Here is a 24,106-nt window from a genome sequence, read left to right on the forward strand (position 1 = left end):
CAAGACAGAGGGTGCAAGGGGGGAAAAGAGAAGTGGAAAAGCAGAAGATTTAAGGCATAAGAGAGATCAAGACAAGAGAGAGTGTTTGGTGGGTTGAAAGCTCTGCAAAAGGTGAGGAGATGAGAGATCCCTCGGATTGCGAGTTACATAAACACAGACTTTGTGTGTGCGCATGTGTGTTAGCAGCAGTCCAAAAGAGAGAGAGAGAGAGAGAGAGAGAGAGAGAGAGAGAGAGAGAGAGAGAGAGAGAGAGAGAGAGAGAGAGAGAGAGAGAGAGAGAGAGAGAGAGAGAGAGAGAGAGAGAGAGAGAGAGAGAGAGAGAGAGAGAGAGAGAGAGAGATTTGACGCATTAGTGCGCTAGAGTTAAGACTGCATACAGTAAGAGTTGAAGTGTGTTGGTGTACAGGGTTTGCAGCAGTGGACCTGTGTCTCAGGCACATGCAGTGTAATCTTCTTACTGTCTGTGGGTGCGAGCTCACTGCTGCCATTATATAACTGCTAATACATACACAGCAAACAGCCACAGACAAGCCATGTCATACCGTGACCTCTCACATACTTACACTCATACTGTTCAGGATAGATGTGCACACTTGAAATCAAAAGTCACTGTCAGTGTCCTTACTTCCTCTTTAGTATGTGTCTCTGTTTGCAATGACTGTCTGTCTCCATCATCAGCTGAACATTAAACATATCTCGACAAATGATACAAATACCCCATCTACTGAAGTGAAAATTCTATGCTATTCTATACTATTTATTTGTCTGAGTAAATGAAAAAATAAGACACTAACTAATATCAATAAAGTGAATTTAGACACCACAATTTTATAATATATACAGAAGGACAAATTTATATTAATTTTAAGATTTGCTAAAGATTATATATAATTTTAAGTCTTCATTAAACGAGTAGGTAATCTAAACATGAAATTAAGTGAAATGCGCTTGCAAAATATAATATCCGGTATCAATATCTGATGTAACAACACCCTCATGTCACAATTCGATACATATCACGATACTGAACCCACAATACGATATTAATGATACTTCAAGACATATGGTAAAAGTTTGCTAAATTTGGTATTACATTCGGAGTGGAAATGAACAGGTTTGGACTTCATGCTTGTAACCCAATGCACAGGACAATGGTGACACCAGAATAAAAATATTCATGATTCTGAAAATACAGAAAAAATACGAATATGCTTGCACACTGTCATTAACTAGATTTAAAATAATGTAGGCCACTTTTTACTGGTAACATAAGACAAGACATTTGGCATTATCAGGACCCACAAATATTGTACCATTGCATTATTATCCATTATATTCAACAATATATATAGTACTTAAATGTAGAACTGACACTAAAACTCTGTAAACTTGAATTTTTTCACCTCACACAGTAATTTTATTGTCACTATCCACAATAGTTATTGTTGAATTTTTGTGATTTTGCGATATATTGTGACATGATATATTGTTAAACCTATACCCACCCTTTATTAACTATTAAAAACAAAACAAAAAAATAATTCAAAATCTTTCAGCATGGATCAGATCTCTCACCCAATTCTGAAAAAAAATGGCAACTTATAAAAAGTCTTAAAGGTTTACAGGACCAGATCTGAAGAGTTGACTGCGTAAAATTGTTGTCCATTAGAGTTCTAGATTGTAAGCCAAAGCTTCAACAACATGAAACATCCCTCTAAATAAAGACACAAGCAAAGATTTCACATTTCTTTCCACTTCTCATTACAAGAACTAAATCATGTAATTGAGAAGTCTTGCACTGGCTATTTACAGTCTGAGAGAGAAAGTTCCACATTCTTCATCCTTTGTGTGGCACTATTGACTTGAGTGTTTCGATCAAACTCGAATCTGCTGGGGGATGTGTATTGTGTAAGATTATCTGCGAGAGGTCTAAAGTTTCTTCAAGAGGTCAACACAGTTTCACAGGTGGTTTAGCATGAAACCACATTCATAGTGAAATCACTGTCTACAAAAAACATGCACATGATGGGACACAAAAAGAAAATGTCTAGTCATGTTTCTGTCATTTTATTCTCATTTCTTAATTATGTCAGCAATACATTGACATTTCAGTCAAAAAAAAAAAAAAAAAAAGACATCAGATTCAGTCGTTTAATAACTTCCATGACTGTTTTGTTCAGCTCACATCTTCAAGTGAACAAGTGCTGATGATCATTTGCTAATACTTATTTGCGTAAAGGAGTGCTTTGTGCTTACGAGACCACTCAGGTCAAAGCACCATTAAAGACTGAATTCCAAGAACAGCCATGAACTGAACTGCCCTCGAGTGTCCTCGGCTCGCCTGAGCTGGTGATAATCAGATGGATCCTTCCCTCTCACTTGAGCACAAACATCATTCTTGTTAAATGGAACTTTATAGACCCTTTTCACATAGCGGTGAATGAGAGAATACATTAAATATATTTTCTGTGTTTCCATTTGCTCAAATAGCAAAAGAAAAACTCCACAATAGTGTTTTCACAACTTTCAAAAAGAGAAAAAAAAAATAGAAAGCGATTGATAACGGCAGTCAGAAGAGAGAAAGATGTCATTTTTACTGTCAGTCCCATAGCCGCTGTATTAGAAACACCCTCACAGCAGCGTTAACTAGATTTTTGTAATTTGATGCAAAGGTAATATAATACTAAGTATAGTGTTATAAATGTACCTACGTTTTTTAAAAAATGAAAATATTTATAAAAAAAAAAAAATTTGCAGGATTTACGATATTGATGACCGTTAAAACACGTCATCACAGTCTGTGAAAAGTCCATTGTTCAGCAAGACGACAAAGCCGGCATTTCGAAACATAGAACTATTTTCACCTTTATTTCAACCGACTGGTGCGATTATATTGGCTATGTTTGTCAGATATTGGAAAAGAAGGGGGTGCGTGCGTGGATTTAGTCCGAAGAAGGATTTGTAGAGAAAACTTTACAGGACAGCTTTCAGCTCTTGTCGGTGAGATATAGCACTGTGGTATCCCAAATGTTTGGTTACACGCTTCTGTATTTCATGGTTCTCTTGGGTATTTGGCAAATAAGTGTATCGGCACAAACCAACAAGCACATGACATACAATTAAACACTGTTGTTTCTTTTCTTTTCACTGTTGAAAAAAGCAGCTACAGGTTGAGAAGGGATGCGGTTGAGTAAATAGACATTTTTCATTTACGTTTCATCATTCACCTGTGAGTAATCTCAATTTACAGACAACATATATACTTAAAGAAAGCACTAGGGTCTCACAGAAAAGCAAGTTGTATAAACACTAAAATAGTCCACTTTCAACAAATATCTTGAGTAAGCAGTGAAAAGCAGATTTAGATACACTCAGGTGTATTTTATGAAACAGACAGTTCTGACTCTGAAATCTAAGCCATGTTTGAAGCGGTTATAATACCCTATATATTTATTGTCAAAATAAATGTGCAATATCACCTACAGTTAATCCAAGTAAGGGATAATGTACAGTCAGTAATCATCACAAAGTAAACTTACTTAGCAAATATGTAAGTAAATGGACATGAAATATTGATTTGAGTTGAAAATTATATCATAGACTGTTTCAAGACACATGAACGCGTAACAGTAGACTGGCTGAAATGACAACAGTCAAATAAAAAGTTAAGTGGTCATTAAACAAAAGTGTCTAACCGCAGAATACCATAATCAAGCACTCCAATTAAATAGTAAATATAATGCACTTATTAAAAACTAATGCCTTAATAATTAAAGTAACATTATCACCAGTGTTATTTTTGATTATTTTATATACTGGTAAAGTATTATATTTTGAATATAATTCTATACAGATTTTAGTCCATTCCATACAGGTTTAGTCCAAATTTTCTGAAAAGACACGATCACTTCATACGCCGAACAGATTTAATTTAAAGCCTGGAACACACCAAGCCGTCGGTCGGCCGTCGGGCAGTTTTTGTTTGTCGGCAGACTAAGTTTTCTCAGTGTGTTCTGCACTGTCAGCTGAAGTTGGTCCTCGTCTGCTTTTTTTCGGCTCATTCGACATGTTGAATCGGCGTCGGTCAGTCGGGCCATCTGATCATTCTGATTGGCTGTTCAGCTACTGCCACCTGCTGGTATGGAAAGGCATTTCTTCTTACGCAGACGCAGAACGGACGTGCTACTTGGCCGTCGAGTGTCGAGCGTCGTTTTGGTGTGTCAGGGCAACCGTGGACCCAGACGCTGCCGACGTGATCCAACCCCACAGTCTGCTTTCGTCGCCATTAGTTAATCGGCATCGACTTGGTGTGTTCCGGGCTTAAGCTTTCATTCACATATAAACATTCGTCAACTCAACTAAACGGAAGCTCAAGCATGTTTGTTTGACTTGTGAGAACCAATGAGGTTCACTCTCGTGTGTTACGCAGCACGTTTGAGCTTCTGTTTATGTTCACTGATCAATGTTTGTGTGTGAATAAAGCCTTAATTCAATCTGTTCGGCATATAAAGTGACCGAGTCTCTTAAGAAAATTTGGACCAAACCACTCAATTCATATGGATTAGTTTTACGATCTCTTAATGAAATTTTTGAAGCATCAAAGTGGTAGTTGCATAGCTGTCAGTGGAGGGACAGAAATCTCATCATAATTTCATTTACTTTATTTTATTTGACCTTTATTTCAATTAACGAAAATGATTTGTAATAGTTTTAGTTAACAATAACAACACTGGTTATCTTGTTGCCGCCACTTTATAAAAGCATTAAGAGATGTGTGTGTTTGTGTGCCTTTTATTTTGAGCATATGAGCAGCTCCAAGCAGAAATAAAGTCTTCTTTGCTGCATCTGGGAGACCAGACGTTTTTAAAAAAAAAAAATAAATATGACTGTCTGCCATTTCTCCTGCCCCATTACTTTTCTGGCTCACCCTGCTGACTAAATCACAAATTTTGCCAGTTTAAATGTTGAACATATCCAGTTTTCACACAGAAGTTTGCAAATACTGCTGTAGACAGCACCTAAACAGAGCTTGACCACAGTTCAAGATCAATACAAGCAGAACACAGAGGTACGTTTCCCTGGAGCCACTTTCTGTCGCTCACTTCTGCCTCCTGCTCTGGCTTTAACGGTGTCGCAGTAATTAGAGGAGATGGTGTAAGCACACAACTCATGAAAAGTACAACGATGTCTTCTCGCCCACTCTTCACAAGAGATAACTGTACAAACAGCACGAAACAAAAAATCAGCAAACAAACAAGCAAAATACTTAATGTATCTGGAACTTTTAATGTCCCGCTGAACTTCCAAAGTTGAATTGCTGAACTGTGCATGCTACAATAACCTTGAACCAATACAAATCTACAACTGCCTAGACTTGTTTTCTGAAGGGAACACTTTTATTAAACGATACAGTTAAAAATCTCTCTCCTCCCTTTTCTCCTATTACTCTCTCATCCTTGAGCTTAATGATTAATTAATGAGGAATTTTAGTATGCCAATAAAATATATAAATAAAAATCAAGACTTTTAAAACTGCATTCTCTTTCCATTAGATCATAGTCACAGCTGTAAACTAAATCAATATCGAAACTCACTGACCCTGTGTGTATGAGTAAACACTGTGACTACGTAACTAAACAAATGCTTTCACAAGGATATTCCTTTTCAAACCTGTTTCTGATACTTTCTAAGAAATTAAAATGATTACAAGAAAAATGTATAAAGAAAAATTATAAATTAACAATCATAAAAATAAAACAAAATAAAAATGTATGAAGCAAAATAAATACATTTATATTTAGTTACAGCATGTAAAAATAAACTCTTTCCCTTTGACATTTTTAGTCTAAAATTATCCTAAGAAACCTATTAATGTTTTTACTATTAAAACCCGACTAACAAACCCAACATTCAAATAAAAAAAAATAAAAACACTACAGAACAAATAAAGATACCAAATAATATTAGAAATATCTTTGAAGGGAAAAAAGTGAACAAACAAGCAGTATAAGCATATCTCCCCATTCCTACTCTCACTAACTACTTTCTGCCCTCCCTCCCTCTTTCCTTCAGGATGGCCCGCCCTCATTACACATGTGAGAGCGTAAGCTAGTCGAGGATGTATTTTTAGCTTCATGTTTGCAGATTAGCCAAGTATTTTTAGAGCGTGTTATCCAATAGCACACCCCCTCCTACACACACGCACACACACACACACAAACATCCCCACACACGTCACAGGGGCTCTGCTTACCACCCACCCCAAATTGAACATTTAAGACCTGAGAGAGGCAGGGCAAGGCAAGAGGTCTCAGTTAGGCTAAAACTATATAAAACACAAGCTAAATGTCTTGTTACAGGAGGTAAATAAGAAGAGGTCAAATAATATAGATTTTAAATATAGACTATAGATTTAAAGGGGGCCTATTATGTCTTTTTTCAAAATCTTGATTTTGTTTTTGGGGTCTACTAGAATAGGTTTTTCTTCTTGAATGTTCAAAAAACACATTTTTCACATATTTTACATTGTTGCAGCACCTCTCTTCACAGTCTGTCAATAACACTCCGGTCTCTATGAAGCCCCTCCTTCTGAAAAGCACAATGTGCTCTGATTGGTCGATTGGACCAGTGTGCTGTGATTGGTCAACCACTTGTTTTGGAAATGTCACACCCCTTACCATAACCGCAGGCTTCAACGCACTACTAACACAACTTATCCAGGCCCGACCTTTTATTTTTATTCCCTTGGCTGGGAATTATTTAATTGAGGAATATTGTGACATGTACATTCCCAGAAGCAGTGTTGCCAAGTCTGCGTTTTTTTTTTTTTTTTTTCGCGGAATTGGTCTACTTCAACACTGTTGCTGCGGGGTGTTTTTCATGTCCACGGGTTGAAGCAACCCCAAAAAATGTGATATTTAGCCCCTGGAATGCGAATTTTACCAGGGGAACCCCGCCAAAAACATGGATTTTTACCACCCGGAACACGATTTTTACCAGGGGAACCCCCTGAAATGCAATTGGGCGGGTTTCGTTGTGAAGACCTGGCAACCCTGCCCAGAAGGAAACTCAAGACCACAATCGAGGCATTTCAGGGAGTTCAGAAACAGTGCTTACGGATATAGAAAATAACTCCGTTTGGAGTGACTTTGTATTTTGTAACTTTGCAGACCTTTTTCATGCTTAAACATTACACACTAAAGAAAGTTGAAAATGTAAAAAAGCATAATAGCACCATTTTAAAATTCAAATAAAAATGGAATGTTTAGTTCTACTTTTATACTGATATATCATACATTTGACTATTTTAAGCAAATATTTTGTTTAAAAAAAAAAGTCAGCAATTTGTGTACATCTTATATGAATGAATATATAATAAACATCTATATGATCAAACAGTACCTGACTGAACCACAAGCAACGTAATCTGCTTCCTAATGCTACAGATGACTGTATAATCTCTACAGTGGCCACTTGCTTTATAATTATGAGTAAGCGCTCACGCTCTGCCTCTCTCTCTGTTTTTAGAGAGAACATTACATAATTTTCTCTCTGAAATGAGCACAGTCTAGTCTTTTCGCACAAACACACAAACACACACTGACAGATCCGAGATGACAGCCAGGCTGTTCCCGGCTGTCTGCATCACTGTCACCATGACAACTCCCAGAGATAGAAAGAAAAAAACGGGAGAGAAAGAGAAAGGCTAACACTGAACACCTGATAAGCTAGACCAAAAACAGGATGCAAGGTCTCCATCATGAGCAAAAGGTTACATTACCAGTCAAAAGAAGCTTCCACTGATCCCAACGTAAACAAACACACTGAAGAATGAACTATCCGCAAACTTGAAGTGAACAGTCAGATCTCATTATAACATACAAATTCATCAAGGTTAATTTAGTATGACAACTGAGAAATGGTTTGAGATTAGGGATGCTAATGATTAATCGACGATCGATAAATTGTGGAGAATTATTTAATCAATAAAACTTAAAGGATGGACGATTAAGCAGTGCGCAGTTGAGGTTCATGCGGCTCATGCGCAAAACACATACAGCAGACACAACGTGGTAAAATGAAGTGAGCGTGCCGTTTTTCAGTTTCATAGTTTCAGCTGTGCGCTCCTATTCTATGAAGCATGGTAAATCAAGACCTGTCAATCGGAGCAATCAAATCAAGCTGTAAAAGTGTCCGATTGGCGTGTCCGGCCACACTCCAGTGTCCAACCACACCTGAGATCCAGTTTCCATTGGTTGAACTTTTTAAATGACGTTGGAAAATACTGCGTCATGATCACAACGCAATCGGATCCCGGAAGTCCTATAGCTTTAGCCAAGCAGCATGTCACATAACTCCAAGAGCATTGTCTTATGTTGTGTTTGGGCTCATTCGAGACCACCTGCTCTAAATAAAGATATGTGAACTACTATGGTTTACTAATGTTTTACTGAAGTACAAAACGTAGTGCAAAAGCATCACTGTTTACATGTGCGTCGGCAGCGCTTTTTCATACAAATACCTGTTATAGTTTGGTCTCTGAACTAAAATATGCTTGTTGTATTCTGCTAGTTGAGAGCTTTTCAATGATATATGAAACTGTAATGTCTATCTGTTATGTACTATGATTTTACAGATCACATTTTCATGTAATGCAGTTATTTTTTCACGCTGTGAAAATAGAGCAATAATAGGTCAGCAAATTGAATAGCACTTGTTAAGTGATGCTCATATTCCCTATATTCACTTTTAAAGACAAGCTTCTAAGCTTTAAAACGACACTTATTTGTGTTGGTTAAAGGGATAGTTCACCCAACAATGAAAATTCTGTCAAACAGATCTCGCCCCCCATTGTCTACCATAGTATTTATTTTTCCTACTATGGTAGTAAATGGGGGGCGAGATCTGTTTGGTTACTGACATTCTTCCAAATATCTTTCTTTGTGTTCAGCAGAACAAAGAAATTCATACATGTTTGGGACAACTTGAGGGTGAGTAAATGATGACAGAATTTTCATTTTTGGGTGAACTATCCCTTTAAGCAAGTGGTTGTTAATGTGATAACTTAGCAGCGCCCCCCGCTTTGGATTTAAAAGCTTACGGTTAACAATTAACTGATTAATTGATCGTTATTTAAACGACCATTGATTATGGGAATTTATGTAAATTGACATCCCTATTTGAGATCAAACAAAACTCTTTAGAAAATTTTATACCTAAACCCCACCAGTTTATAATGGTAATGAGTAATTTATTTGGACATCAAAATATGTTTTCTTTTCCAGGCTAAAATATACAGAGACAATTACAAGTAAAATATTCGTTTACTTTCACATTTTTCAAAAAGTGTATACACTGGCTCTGTGGTGCCATTACTGTAAAAAAAAATGTCTGTCAGACAAAAGATTATAAATGGCTACAGTAAAACCTGTTAAACGTTTAACTGCAAATTACCTTACATTATATAGTGAAAAACTGTTTAAAGTCGCACAATATGTAATTTTACTTTAAAATACTGTCAAATTTAAGGTTTTTGGAGGTAAAAACTATGAATTACCATATAATTTACAGTGGAAATTTTGTTTCTTTTCATTTTTGGTATCAGTAATGTACATTAATGTGTTTTGTGTTAAATTTAATGTTATTTAGTTTAGTGAACATTTACAGCATTATTTTAGCTACTGAAATATACGGTTTCAAGTAGTAAAATATAAAAGGCACCAATATGCCACCCTGTAATACCTAAAATGTTCTCATTGTATTTTTTACAGTGAATTTCTGGCAACCACAGCTGCCAGTTTTTACTGTAAATTTAAGATTTTTTTTTTTTTTTTTTTTTTTTTGCAGTGTAGCAAAACTACTCTGTTCGGCTGTCCCAAAACAGCAACATTGACTCAACTAACCAATAGAAGACGGTGGGAGTGTTCAAAACCCTTTTCGACAAACAACAAATTACATACTTCAGCTTTAAGATAAAACACTAGCTAAATCAAGATCACAAAGCACATTATTAATTAAAAGATTAATGAAAGTAAATAAACTATCTGTTACAGTGAACTACCCAATGTATATTAGAGAGTGACGTATGTGTGTGTACGAATGCGTGTGACTGTATCCTGGCAACGTGAGAGAAAGAGGGAGGAGTGTAGTATTCTGTCTCTCTCTCTCTCTCTCTCTGGTTCTCTCTAAGGGAGCGTCTGTTTTGAAATATGCATGAGTGTGAGTGCTTAGAGAGCTCAGTTTCACTTTTCTCATTTCTGCATACTTGAAAAGCAGCTTCATTCCCTAAAGAGCAAACCTCCAGCATGGCACCGCGAGTGCTGCGTAACCTGCATCATTGGGGTCAATACCTTGTGCAAAGATTCAAGACGACACAGCCCGTGGGACACTTATTACAGTTTGCTCTTAGAATGATGAGGTGTTCATTGTAGGAATGCTGGTTTAAGTTTGATTCTGTTGTGTCACACCAGGTCAATAAAAGTTGAGACTGCACCAATTATGAAGGCAAAGTATAAAAAAACATTGAAAATCAGTAAAAAAGTAAGGCAAAGTTTTGAAGAGGAGGTTTTCCTTTTTGGCATTTGTTATCTGAACCAGTCTGCTAAACAAGGAAGTTATAAACCTCATTCAGAGATCTTCACTGACAATTACACAGAAGACACACTAGACCATGGGTATACACTTGAACACTACCTTCTATTTTTTGAAAGAGTATTCGAAAAAGACATTATGCAACAAATATTTAAAGCAGTTTTATGCTATACTGTTGTCACATGACCTTATCACAATGCACTGGGGTCCAGTTATCAATTACAAAAATTGATCTAAATCATCTAAATTTGTGTAAAACTGTCATTAGCATACAGTATTTTATGTATGCAGGCATTGTGTGGACACAGTATTCCATAGTATTACAGTAATGCCATTAATATCACAATTTAAATGATCTGTTTTCTGTTTTAATACATTTTAAAATGTAATTTATTCCTGTGATGGCAAAGCCAGTCTTCAGTGTCACATGATCCTTCAGAAATCATTCTAATATGCTGATTACTGTCAATTTTTAGTGGAAACTGTTAATATTTTTTCTTCAGGATTCTAAAAAAAACAACATTTCAGATAGAAATCTTTTGTAACATTGTAAATGTCTTTACTGCCACTTTTGATCAATTTATTGCATCCTTGCTGAATAAGTGTTTTGTTTTTTTAAAAAGAGCCTTACTGACCCCGAACTTTTACACAACAGCGTTTGTACATTTGTGCATTACTCTAGCTGCAGATGTGACCGTTTATTTTTTTGTTCTTGTCAGAGGCTGTTTTACAAAAGCTGTACAATGATTATAATTATAAGAAAGAGCAAAGGATTCAAATCAAAAACCTCAGTAAAACCCAATCCCGACCACCTAAACAGACCTGAGTTGTAATGGCTGCAGATCTGGACAATATCCATCAAAATTTCACGGTAAAAATTGCATGCGTGCACACACGTACATCTACAATTATTCGATAATTAGGCCCAGGTGGCACAGGGGTAAGGAGTCAATTCATGCTCCATTAAGTTTCTGAGAAACAAACACTTTCAAAAGTATGTTCCAAAAACGTTCAAGCCACATGTTGATCCGTTTGTGTGCATCTGTGTTTATTAACTTGTGAGGGCTTTGGATTTGTCATCCAAGACAATTACGACATATGACAAAGGTGTTAGAGTTGATAATTTTTGATCATTTCTGTGAATCAGTTCACCTTTGATTTGCGTGAATTTGTTTGTGTCATTACTAAAAAAAAAAAAATGTTCAAGCAGTTTTATATAAATGCCGTTTATTGTTGCCAAGTATATACTGATGTAAAATTACAAGCTGCAGTGTGAGAGCTACTGTAATGGTGCAGACAGACCTATTGTACTCTGTTTCTGATTCAGGTTTCTAAAATGAGGAAGAGGCCCATGAGGAAGGAAATGAGTTAAGAAACAAATGTCCATTTTGTAACAGAACATACACATTACATGTTCTCTTAATATATGAATAATGAAAGATGACTAATACGAGGCCACAACAAAAAAAATATTCTTCCTAATCAAATGTAATAAAAAAGACGACCACAAGACTTACACAGACTGAATCAAGTATGGCTACTTCATCAAAAACTGTTTTTGTTGTGTCCTGCGTGTAAAAGCTTGTTGATCTGATCTAAGCAGAAGTGAAATGCTAAGACAAGGACTAAGCTCATTTTGTGTGGATCGACAGTGCAAAGTTCATTTTAAAAGTGTTGATGCTGCTATATGCTCATCCTATATAGTCCATGCTGAATTAAAGTGCAAATGGTTCTTACAATAGCCTGCAGTTTACATGTACATTTTTGTAGTTTTTTGTCTTTTTTTAAAGAAATGAACACTTTGCATTAACGTGATCAAAAGAGACATTTATAATATTAAAAGTTTTCTATTTTAAATAAATGCTGTTTTTTTAACTTTAAAATATTTAGCAGCACAACTGTTTTCAACTGTGATAAGAATGTTTCTTAAATGCAAAATCAGCATATTAGAATGATTTCTGAAGGATCATGTGACACTGAAGACTAGAATAAATTACATTTTTAAATATATTAAACTAGAAAACAATTTATAAAGTAAAACACGCGACGTCGGTTACGCTTTTTACGTAAGTTGAATATGGAAGGCGGTCTGGAGGAAGCTAGATATTTTACTTTATAACTTGTTAAATATGGATATTTTTCTTACACAAACGCATCGCTTCACTTCAGAAGGCCTTTATTAACCCCCCGGAGCCATGTGGAGTATGTTTATGATGGATGGATGCACTTTCTCGAACTTCAAACTCGTTGACCCCTGTTCACTGCCATTATAAAGCTCAGATGCATCAGGATATTTATTAACATAACTCTGAATATGTTCATCAGAAAGAAGAAAGTCATGGACATCTAGGATGGCTTGAGTGTTAGTAAAGCTTGGGGTAATTTTCATTTTAAAGTGAACTAATCCTTTAAGATAAAATATCTTAATGACCAGCAAACTTTTGAACAGTAGTGTATAAAAAAAATTATTTGCTCTGAAAGGATAACCAAATAACCATTGTCGCCAAATAGATTCAAAAGGTTTGACTGGAATAAATAGTTCTCAGAAATGTGCAAATTTAACACTATTTTTGCAAAACAAGGAGTCGCCGTAAACCTAGTCTTATGACATGACCTTTAGGAAACTCAATAGCCAAAGGAAAGTACAGAATATCCTATATGTAATTGTTCTCCACCTCCTTAAGTTGAACATGGATAAAATGAGGATGTTATAAAGGTAGCTTTTGACCAATGACAAGACCGGATTCCAGCACTGGGATTATGACAGCACTACTGCGTGCGTACAGACTGGACACGGATTAGCGTGTGGTGAATTTAACGTTCTCATGCAAATGCCAGAGACATGAAAATGTGCTTATAAAGAGTACATATGCCTTTTGTGGGTGAGTATTTCCAGTCAAAATTTGGCCTTTTTGACTGAGAAGAGAAGCATGATCAGCAGTTCACTACTCTAGTCATTTTCCCAGCTTAAAAACAGTGTACCCATCGATAAATACCAAAGAAAAAAAAAAAGAAGAAAAAAAAAAAAAAAAAAAAAAGGAGGTTCCTTTAATGCAAATGCAGTAGTGTCAGTATCATAGCCTTCTGAGTGAAAGATCAAGGCTGTGTTCAACACTATCTGGTCATTTATCCGATGACTCCTGATGAGTGTTTGGCCCTGGTCAACTCCACAGACAATGAGGACAAGGATCTATTTGTGTGCCTTGAACATGTGTGTGTTGTGTCTCTGCACCAGTTTCTGTGTGACTCAAGGCCAAAGCAGTGGGAAACCTTGCCATGGAGGAGCTGCATGAGTGTGTGTGTCTGATGACACTCATCTATATTTAACCGGCTCTCTCATACGGTATGAAAGAAAGGCAAAGGCAGAGACTGACTTCCAGGCATCTTTCTAATCAATAATGAAACAGTTTGCAGTTTGTCTTCAAACAAACACACACGCACAAACCCGATAAGATGCTCCACAGGTAATTTGGCTTTCTATTCTCTTCAAAGAATGACTATTAAACTCCATTTTTTAGGAAAAATATTCTCTTTTTTGCAAGAAATGGCAAATAGTCTGAGCAAATAGTACTTCCATCAGGGTCTTGGAACAAGAAGCATCTTCTTCAGCCTTTGTTCCATTTGTCTATAACAATGACCAAAAAAAAAAAAAAAAAAAAAAAAAAAAAGATCCCCACGTCACTTGACCTTATACAAGTTACTCAAGGAATGGACACACTGAATAGATGATGTGTCATCAGTACTCAAAGATCCAACATGAAAGACGACGGTCACATGAGATGCTCAAGAGAGATGGTGAGAAGATGATTAAATGGGCCATGAATCACTTGTTTTCCTAGAACAAGCCATATAGGAGACTTCACTGTTTCTGGATCAGTCTATGCACCTGAAGTGCTGAAATGATCAGTGACCGGTGTGATGATGATGATGATGGAATTTATCATACTGGCACTGGTTGAATTTACACTCAAAAAAATATTTAGATTATGTATTTGAATTGCATATACAATTTCCATCCATTTGGATTACACAGTTTTAACAAACAAAATAATAAACTTAATTTGATGTAGATTTCTGCACTCAAAAATCATGGCACAGTTTAAGTATTTGCATCTATTTGATTTGTAAATAAACAAAATGCATTCATTAATAATAAATGACAGACAAATATGCATCACATTAAGATTATTCATTTATGTTAATGGATAAAAAAAATAAAATAAATAAAAAAAATGTATATGGAATTCAAATACATTGATTTTAAATGAAAGCTTAAATATTTTCTGAGTGTAGTATGCGCTCCTCATTTATTCTCCGTTTCTCTCTCTAACCTCCAAGCATAATCTAAAATCTGACAGCCACTGAGAACTTTCTCGCAACTTTCACGGACACACATTAACACTTCTGCCAGGACCCCCTCTTACCCAGATGCGAATTTACATCATGTGTAAGGATATTCATGTAACGTAGCTACAGCAGTGCTAAAATTAGACCTTAAAGGGATAGTTCACACAAAAATGAAAATTCTGTCATCATTTACTCACCCTCAAATTGTTCCAAACCTGTATGAAATTTCTTTTTTCTGCTGAACACAAAAAAAGATATTTTGAAGAACGCCAGTAACCAAACAGTTGATGGACCCCATTGACTTCCATAGATGTTGGGTAATCAAATATTTCTTCAAAATATCTTCTTTTGTGTTCAGCAGAAGAAAAAAATTCATACGGGTTTGGAACAACTTGAGGGCGAGTAAATGATGACAGTATTTTCATTTTTGGCTGAACTATCCCTTTAAATGCCAATACACATGCAAAGCATGAGAATCCAATATCAAGTGTGAATGTGTCACACTGTCATTGCACTGTACAAAAGTCACAATATCGGGAAGTAATGGCAATAAGTCTAATATTAGAGCTGAACAAACACCAGGGTGTTGCGAATGTGAAAAATTACTTGGGTGCGCTGGTGCGAGAGACTTCTAACACCTGATCAAAACTCATGAACTTATACAAAATCCCACCAGAAAAACTTGTAATGTATCTAACCTTTTAGAGAAAATCATGTTTCACACATTCACGCTTCTGAACTACTGTTCTGTTAAGCATTACATAATGGTTGTTAATGATATTATATAATAATGAAGACTACCAATTTGTTTTATTATGTTTATTAGATGTATTAGTACTGCAGTTGTTGCTTAGTGCCTGTCAGAAAAAATAAAATAAAATAAAATAAAATCTCTCGTCATATATTAGGTATAAGTGTCTGAATTTGTAATTCATAATACTGTTTTGCAATGCTTATGCATACGTTACATTGTGACACAAAACTGAATTTCTAATCTTACTACTCTGTGAAAAAAAGAAAGTCTGTGCAAAACAAAGCTTGTCTCTTCAATATCTGGGTGCAAATGACAAAGCCTGGGTTAAGTGCAAGCTCTACAAATTGGATAAAGCCTAAATCAAACAGCTTCAAAGAGAAAATCGATGCAAAATGGCCAGAAATTGTTAATGGCAAAGTTATTTATTTATTTTGCCAAAGCTTTCTTCCCAAATATCACTATACAGAGCCTAGTCTAGTCTGCTTAGTAGGCCATGAAGAGAGCACTGAACTCATGGCACCTATTGAGGCCTGAATACACAATATCAGGAGCAGTGTTCGTGCAAAAAAAAAAAAGCAAAAAAAAACGCAACACACATAAACAAACATTAACAAAGAAAAGTTTCAGATGTTCATTTCAAAATATCATTCAGGTCAGCATCAACAAAAAGGAGGGAAAACCTGCTTCTTGCAAAACATATTGATTGTGCTTCGGGCAAAATAAATGATGCATGCTTTTAACAGTCTTTCTTGAAAAGTTATCAAACCTTTGAGCCTGGAGAGGTTTGACTCTCCGCCATACAGTTACATATGATGCAGCTCTTGGCTGTGGTACTGTACAGCTTTTACACAAACCACAACAAGGCATGAAATCACCTGGTTTAACAGTGAAGCACAAGTACTTAAGTGGGTCATTTCACAGTGCACATAGTTTATAATATGCCTATGCCTTAAACATTTGCTCAATAGTTCAAGAATGAATACAAATAATGCTGAATAATCACTAACAATGTCATTTAGTTTGATTATCCCATAAGAAGTCTTCTCTCATGCTCCGTGATGCTGAGGCAGACTTTGTTTCAGTTCTCTCTGAAAAAGCAGTGGGTTTCCTGACACTGAGCCCTTGCGTGTGTGACTGAGCGTGCGGACATGTGCACAAGCATCAGCAATATGTGTATGTTTGGGTGTGAGTGCACAGCAGAATGCCGATCCAATAAGTCTCAATATTAAAAACGCCCAAAGACAGCCATATAGGATATCATTTCTATTGAAATATTTTGAGGTGTGTGTAAAAGAGATGGCAAAATCACACTTGCAGCAGTATTGATTTAACCGCATGGACTATGTGCTGCAGTGTTGACACACACCTTGTTCTACATTCCAGTGTAACATGTGTACATGCGTACCAGCATGAAAGTGTGCACTGCAACGATAACACAGCAGAGAGCATGAAGTGTGATTAAGGGAGGTCATAGTACCGAGAACAGAGGTAAGTACAACAATGCAGCTGGTAGTGAAATATTCAGTGTTGTTCTGGTTAACGAAAACGATTTTTAATAGTTCGTTTTCATTAATTAAAAAAAAAAAAAAAAAAAAACTAAAATAAAACAAATATTAGATAAAAAAAAACTAAAACAAAAAAATAGAAATTAAGTGAAAAAAAATTACTAAAATGGAAATAAAATAAAGATAAATAAAGTATTTCTGAAACGACTAATAAAAGCACAAAAATGTAAAAACAAATGAAAACTGAAAATATAAAAATAAAAGCCAATTCAAAATATTAATAAACACCTTAATAATACTAAAATAACACTGAAAACACTATATATGTACCTGAAAAATGTAAATTGTGTAATTTAAGACCTTGAGGATGTAAACATGTTTCCCTATACATTCTGACACAGAAAATAGAGGATTCCAGTAACTGACTCCAGTAATATTACTTCCCTATCTAGTGCTCTTGAGTAAGTTTCGGTTTATGCTATGGAACACATAGCAGTACAGATAGCTAGTTAGTAATAAATTCTTCATCTATCCAAAAATCTTGTTATTATTTAGTCACTCTCATGCCATTTTCATATGCAGTTATTTTTTGTGGAACACAAAAGTAAACTGATTCAGGAATTATTATGGATTGTCATACAATAGTGACTAGGGGCTGTCAAGCTTTGAGAAGTCATACATTTGTGCGATAAAGAGACTAAATTTCACCTATCATCTTGCCCTTCCTCAAAGTTTGTGTCTATCCCACGTTTGTGTAAAAAATTCAGAATGGCATCAACGATGTTGAATTGCCATTTCTGAATCAAGAAATGGAGCTTGGCTAGACATGACCCACAAGTCATATGGACTCATTTTTACCTCATTGGGTAGATTTTTGAGACTTGACAATGACATCCCATGGTCACAATCGTTTTATGATATGATAATTCCTCAAACATTTCTATTATTGTGCTCTAGAGAGAGAGAAAAAAAAACACCACAGCATACAAGTTTGGAACAACATCAGGGTGAGAAAATAATTTTCATTTTTGGGAAGAAAAAAAAAAATGTTCCTATTCATATATTATAATTACTTAGACATGAGAGAGAAAAAAAATGTGTACATTATAAACAAACACAGCGGAGCACTATTATTTTCTACTAAATTATCAAATGGCCTTCATGTCACAGAAAGAGAAACTTTTTTTTTCTACAAAATTATTTCAAAATGGATAATTACTTCAATTAAAGCAGATAATTAATGGATTTGGATAATTAATGAAAACTTGACCTACAAAGTTTTCAGGTATCCTACGTTCTTGACGTAAACAGCTCCTGCAGGCAAATAAATTATTTTTATAAAGGACTGTGGTTTTTCTGACCGCTGAATTGCTTACATGCAGACACGCACAGCGAGACCCATCGCACACAGTTGTACCTGCACTACCAGTCTTGTAGGCCTCCTCACAAACACATACAGAAGACAAGAAAGTTACACAGTGGTAAGTATGCTCTTGGAGTGTCTGACGTCACAAACCTCATGTAACCCTGCCAACTCAGGAGTTAAATTTAGATCTTGGGCACTGGTCCCAGACACTGCAAAACAATGTGATACCACAAGCACTGCTTTAGCTGGAGAATACAAACGCACACACGGCTGCTGGACACGAATTCAGAAGTGATAGAAATGGGCACAGATATGCATTAAACACACTAGAAGAAAAATATTGTGAACTTTAAAAACTGCAGTTTGGTCCAGAGGTGAATTTGTACTGAAAAACCAAACTTTCAGAGAAAGATAAGTCTCAATTATCCATAAGACTATCATGAAGCAATTCATCCTGTAGTTTCCTGACTTTTGGTGCTGCCTTCTGTGTTTATACAGTAGTCAAAGGCCTTGTGTACATGTGATATTAAAATCACAAAATACAGCTGTGAATGAAGTCCAAAATGTAAGCATATTTTGGACAAAGTATATGAGCTAACTTTTTCACGCTATCTTTGCAAACTCATAGTAACAGATCGTTGTTGTGATTGTTAACTAAAACTATTAAAAATGGGTTTTCATTAACTGAAATAAAGCTGAAATAAAACAAAATATAAATATTAGATGAAAAACAAACTTAAAAAAAAAAAAAAATAGAAATGTTGCTTTGGCAACTAACCCAAATGAAATAAGTCTAAGCTACAACTAAAACAGATATAAAAATGAATTAAAGCTAAATAATATATTTTTTTAAACTACTGAAAAGGACAAAAAAATTACTCATGATGCAGTGACAACATCAAGAGACCCTCGCTTTGACGAATGCGACTAATAAGTGGTCAACACATTAGTACCAAGGTGTAAACAACATAACATGTTCCAACTGGACACTTGTGATTGGATCAGCCGAGACGGATCTTAATACCAGGTGCAAACGAGGCCTATGAGAGATACTAACAGATTCCTGAACCTCGAGACTGAAGACTGCAAGGTTGCAACCTCCTTTACCTCTAGGGTTAAGATAAAATGCCATTACCTTACAGTGGTTTCAAACTGTACTGCCATGACACAAATGACTTGCAAAGATTGACACAAATGACACATTTTTTCTTGACAAACCACCTTATGACATCTACTAGGCCTTAAAAGTGTAACTATTCATTCCATAACACATGTTCAAAATATGGCAAAGCTAAAAATATGAAGGCCTACTGGTGTTAGCCATTACAGAGTAATATAGTCTTTATAATATTCTATATCCATCCATTTAAAATTAATTAACACTAAAGAGTTCAATTGTTATTTAAGACTATCCAGTTGATGGAGAATACTGGCAGCACCTAGAAAGCTTGCATGCACGTGCAGCAATTTCAGCACACAAATGCTGTCTACACAGGCAGCTGGCTAGGTTTTGACACACAGCCATTGTGTGGGGTCTGAACCCAGACGCACACATAAGACCCTAAAACTCGACTTGATACAGCCACCTAGCTGCAGCACAGTGCTTATGTGGAGAAAAGACAGAGAAGCAATAAGGCTGCGGTCTCTTTAAATCGCAATACCTTCGATGTGAAGCGTTTGTTGCCTGTATACCGGCTCACACAGTAATGTCCACATCGCACAGAGGGAGGTCGACGACACCGGCCATTAACGCTTTGAGAACTACCTGTGTCACCCTCAGAAATTAGAGTCACTTAGCATATCAAAGAGGATTTCACCGCCTTGACACAAAAGGCAACGACACGATGCTCCTCCGCCATGGGTTGAGGTTCAAGTGACTGATTTTTAACACTAACTTTTCTGTGGCTGCATCTGAACCGGGAGTGTAACATATGCTACTGATAAATGCTCATCCTGCGGTGTATTTGTTTCCCCCATCGTCACCTTTTTTTTTTTTAAATCAAATGATGTCCATAGTCTCGCGCTGAAGAGTTGTATTGCATTGAGATACACCACAGAGAGAGAGAAATGTCTTCAACTGCTCCGAAAATAAAGTAAAAACAAAAACAGGCTACTGTATCAGCATCATTTTAAACAGCTCACCTAAATAGAAACTGAAACTAGTAGAGTGGACTATTTTTATCATTTAAACCAATGCTAATTAAGTAACAATAAACGTAAATACACATTCACGTACTTTATTAGCAAGCTGATTTTGATTTTCAATTCCCATCATGCTTTCTAAACACGTAACACGCCTGAACTACAAGTAGTAAGTAGGAGGAGATCAAATGACATCATCAACTACTACATAACTTTATACGGGCTGCTCTGCAAAGTATCTAAACGCCTCCAAAGTTACTCGGAGCTCTTATGCACGAGAAATAGTCCGTAAATCGCGCTGAAGTTGTTCCACATGTTGTGATTGTCCCAGCGTCGCCGGAGTTTTCAGTTCCGACAAGTGTAAAAAGCACAGACCCCGAGTGAAAGTTTAGCATTGCAACCCAAACAAACAGCACTGTGTTAGTTTCAAACACCTAAAAGAGAGGAGAGGTGAACTCACCGCGATCAGAGTGTTGTTCCTCTGCTCGATGGTCGCGGTTGAATCGGGCTCTTGTTGCTTGCTCTGCTGTTTGCTGTTGCTGGATTTCTTGGCCCGCAGCTCTAAAGTCCGCTGGTGCAGACTCACCGTCTCCCGGCGCTCCAGCTCCAGCTGCTCGGCTTGCGCTTGATGGTATCGGCTCTCGCAGTTGACGTGGTGCCGCCGGCAGCCCTCGATCCGCTGCCGGAGCCGCTCCACCACCGTGCTGTGCTTCGGTATGCCCACGTTACCGCCGCCGCCGCCGGTGCTGCTGTTGTTGGTTGCATTAATGGCAGAGTTTAAGTTACTGTTATTAATGCAAATGCCGCCGCCGGTCGGTACGGCAGCGGGGCTGGCAAAATCCCCCATCATCTGTGATTCGGGAAGAACTTTGTCAAGCCCCCCTGACTCTCTCTCTCTCCCCTCTCCGAAGCGGAGCAGAAGTCCGCTTCGCCAGGGAGGCAGATACAGTGAAATTGGGAGGAAATAAGCGTTTAAATGAGTGTAAATCCCTCCTCCGGGAGGATCGCCGTGTCAACCATTCAATAGACAACAGTGCGGGACCGTGGAGGAGCGAGAGAGGCGACCGGGTCTGTTACTCTCTCGCCTCTACTGGAGCTCCATCAAACATCCGGATGTTACTCGCAACCATCACGCATAAGCACCGCTGCTGCGAGCCCGTCGTTTTATTGTGTTGTCCTTTTGAAAAAAGTTTTGCCGTCTGCTGCGAACAGGCTCCGGAGTTGTTTCGTGAACTTGCATTTCATTAGTTTGGCCGGCGAAACCCTCCACGAGCGCGAACAAGGTGTGCAGTTTCTAAAAGTCCCGATGGCTGGAGAGGAAATCCTACAGTCGCCAATGTGTACAGCAGCTGCCACCATCACAATAATCAAGCGCTCCCCTCCTCCATGCTAGCGGAGTGATATCAGGACAACAGCCGAGCGAAGAGCAGCCACCAGCCTGCGAGCAGCACGTCAGCTCCGCGGAAAACACGGCGCGGAATCTAGTGCTCTGGACGTGGACTCAATATATATTGACTTCAGAGGAGGTGAACGATAGAGCGGTGTAATGCTTTACTGGCGGGTTGAGGTACTGCATCTGAATCATCTGATACTCAGAGTTCATAAGAGTACAAAGCACTGTAGGACTGTGATGTATTACGGGGTAACCTATTATCATTATACCATACATACATATAAAATAAAATATATTACGAAATGAAAAACATAAAAATGTAAATGTATTATTATAAATAATAATAATAATAATAATAATAAAATATTTATATACATATGCATTTTAGGTTTTAATGGAAATAAAAGAGAAAAGAGCAAAAAAAGTATACCTAAGAAATGAAGTTTCTTCTGTATAATTTTTAGTTTCAGCAACTATGTGGTTCTTCAGAGTTTAAAAGTTACACTTAAAAAGTTAAGTGTAACTTTAAAAAAACAGTTAAAAGTTGTTCTCTTTTGATCAGTGTATTGGTTTCTGTGTTCTTTAAAGTCACCATAAAATGGACAATTCTTGTTTTTTTATGGAATATTGCAGTATTCATTATAAATAATTTGCCTGTGCACTTATTTTTTGATTTCTGCTATCATAATCTTTAATCAAAATAACTTCCTCTCTTGCAATGACATTTCTTCTCTGATTAAATGTTTACTGGCGCGAGGGCGGGACCACCTGTCACTCACACGAGGTCACAGCAATAGCAAACCACAACCATCCAATCAATTCCCAATGGACAAAATCAAGTGCCGTCCTACATTTTTTCTTGTTCGAGAAGTCGTTTCACTCCGATGTATGTCACAATATGGAAGAAAAGACTATCACAAGTTTCATTTCAAGAACTTTAAAAGAATCTAAAAACCTAAGTATAGACATCCATCTGTAAAGGCCTTTTTGCTTCTAATTGGAACCTTTATTTTAATTTTTAAGAGTGATAAGTGTTTAATTAATGCATTAATACAGTTTTTGTTTTTAGATTAAACATGATCCTTTGGTGGCTTTTAGCTGCTATTATGAACACTTATACCTTTTTCCTTTCTTAAATAATAAAAATGTAGTGTATTTGCTTGCTGATACAGGAAATGTGTTTGAGGATCATACACATGTGCTTGTTTGCACTAGCTTTATTTTCACGGATTGTCCGTTCAACTATTATCAGCAAAAGAGTCCTTTGAATTCCAAAGTTACATTTAAAGGTATTGTCCCTGTTCTTGAGCAAACGTATGTGGTGTGTGTGCCCTTCCAAAAAAGAAGTTTATTCAAGTGTGCTATTAGTATACTTCTTTTAAACTAAATAAGAAAGAGTACTTGAAATCAAAACTGTCTTAACATTAACGAATGAAATGTTGACCCATGACAAAGTATATGGAAAAGATCTACTCCATCTATGTTTTGATCATCATTCTGAATCCAATCCGGATGAAGTCTTTGACAAAAACTTGATTTTCTCAGCTTTTTGTTCAAAATTTTCCTTTTTTATGAAACTTACCCACATTCAAGTGTTGAAAAAAAAAGAATGCATGAAGCTAGTATAACGAACCCGTATAAATTCTTTTTGTTGTTGTTGTTTAAATCTTTTGATATATTGCATGTTCAGATATTCATACAAGAAAATATTCTGGGGGGCATGAAAGTTTTCTGAAAATTATCAAAAATGATGCCACTGCTGGCAACTTTAAAAAATATGCTGACAGGAAAAGAGTTAAATTATAGTTAAAGGGTTAGTTCACTCAAACATGAAATGTCTGTCATTAATTCATGTCGTTCCAAACCCGTAAGACCTTCGTTCATCTTCAGAACACAAATTAAGATATTTTTGATGAAATCAGAGAAAGAGAAAGCAACGTAATTACCGTCATTCAAGGTCCAGAAAAGTAGTAAAGACATCGTTAAAATAGTCAAAGTGATTACAGTGG

At 36.6% G+C, this 24,106-nt stretch overlaps 1 protein-coding gene across 1 annotated transcript in view; it reads right to left on the minus strand.

Annotated features, from left to right (window-relative positions):
• Positions 1–22,390, minus strand: part of maml3 (mastermind-like transcriptional coactivator 3) — a 118,162-nt gene extending 95,772 nt beyond the window's left edge. Inside the window, exon 1 of the mRNA XM_051901174.1 lies at positions 21,165–22,390. Coding sequence (XP_051757134.1) covers positions 21,165–21,554 — 390 coding nt within the window. The 5' untranslated portion in view covers positions 21,555–22,390. The remainder of the gene's footprint in view (positions 1–21,164) is intronic.
• Positions 22,391–24,106: the final 1,716 nt, after the last annotated feature.

The sequence above is a fragment of the Ctenopharyngodon idella genome, chromosome 1 (assembly GCF_019924925.1).
Source record: "Ctenopharyngodon idella isolate HZGC_01 chromosome 1, HZGC01, whole genome shotgun sequence".
NCBI classification, from domain to species: Eukaryota; Metazoa; Chordata; class Actinopteri; order Cypriniformes; family Xenocyprididae; genus Ctenopharyngodon; species Ctenopharyngodon idella.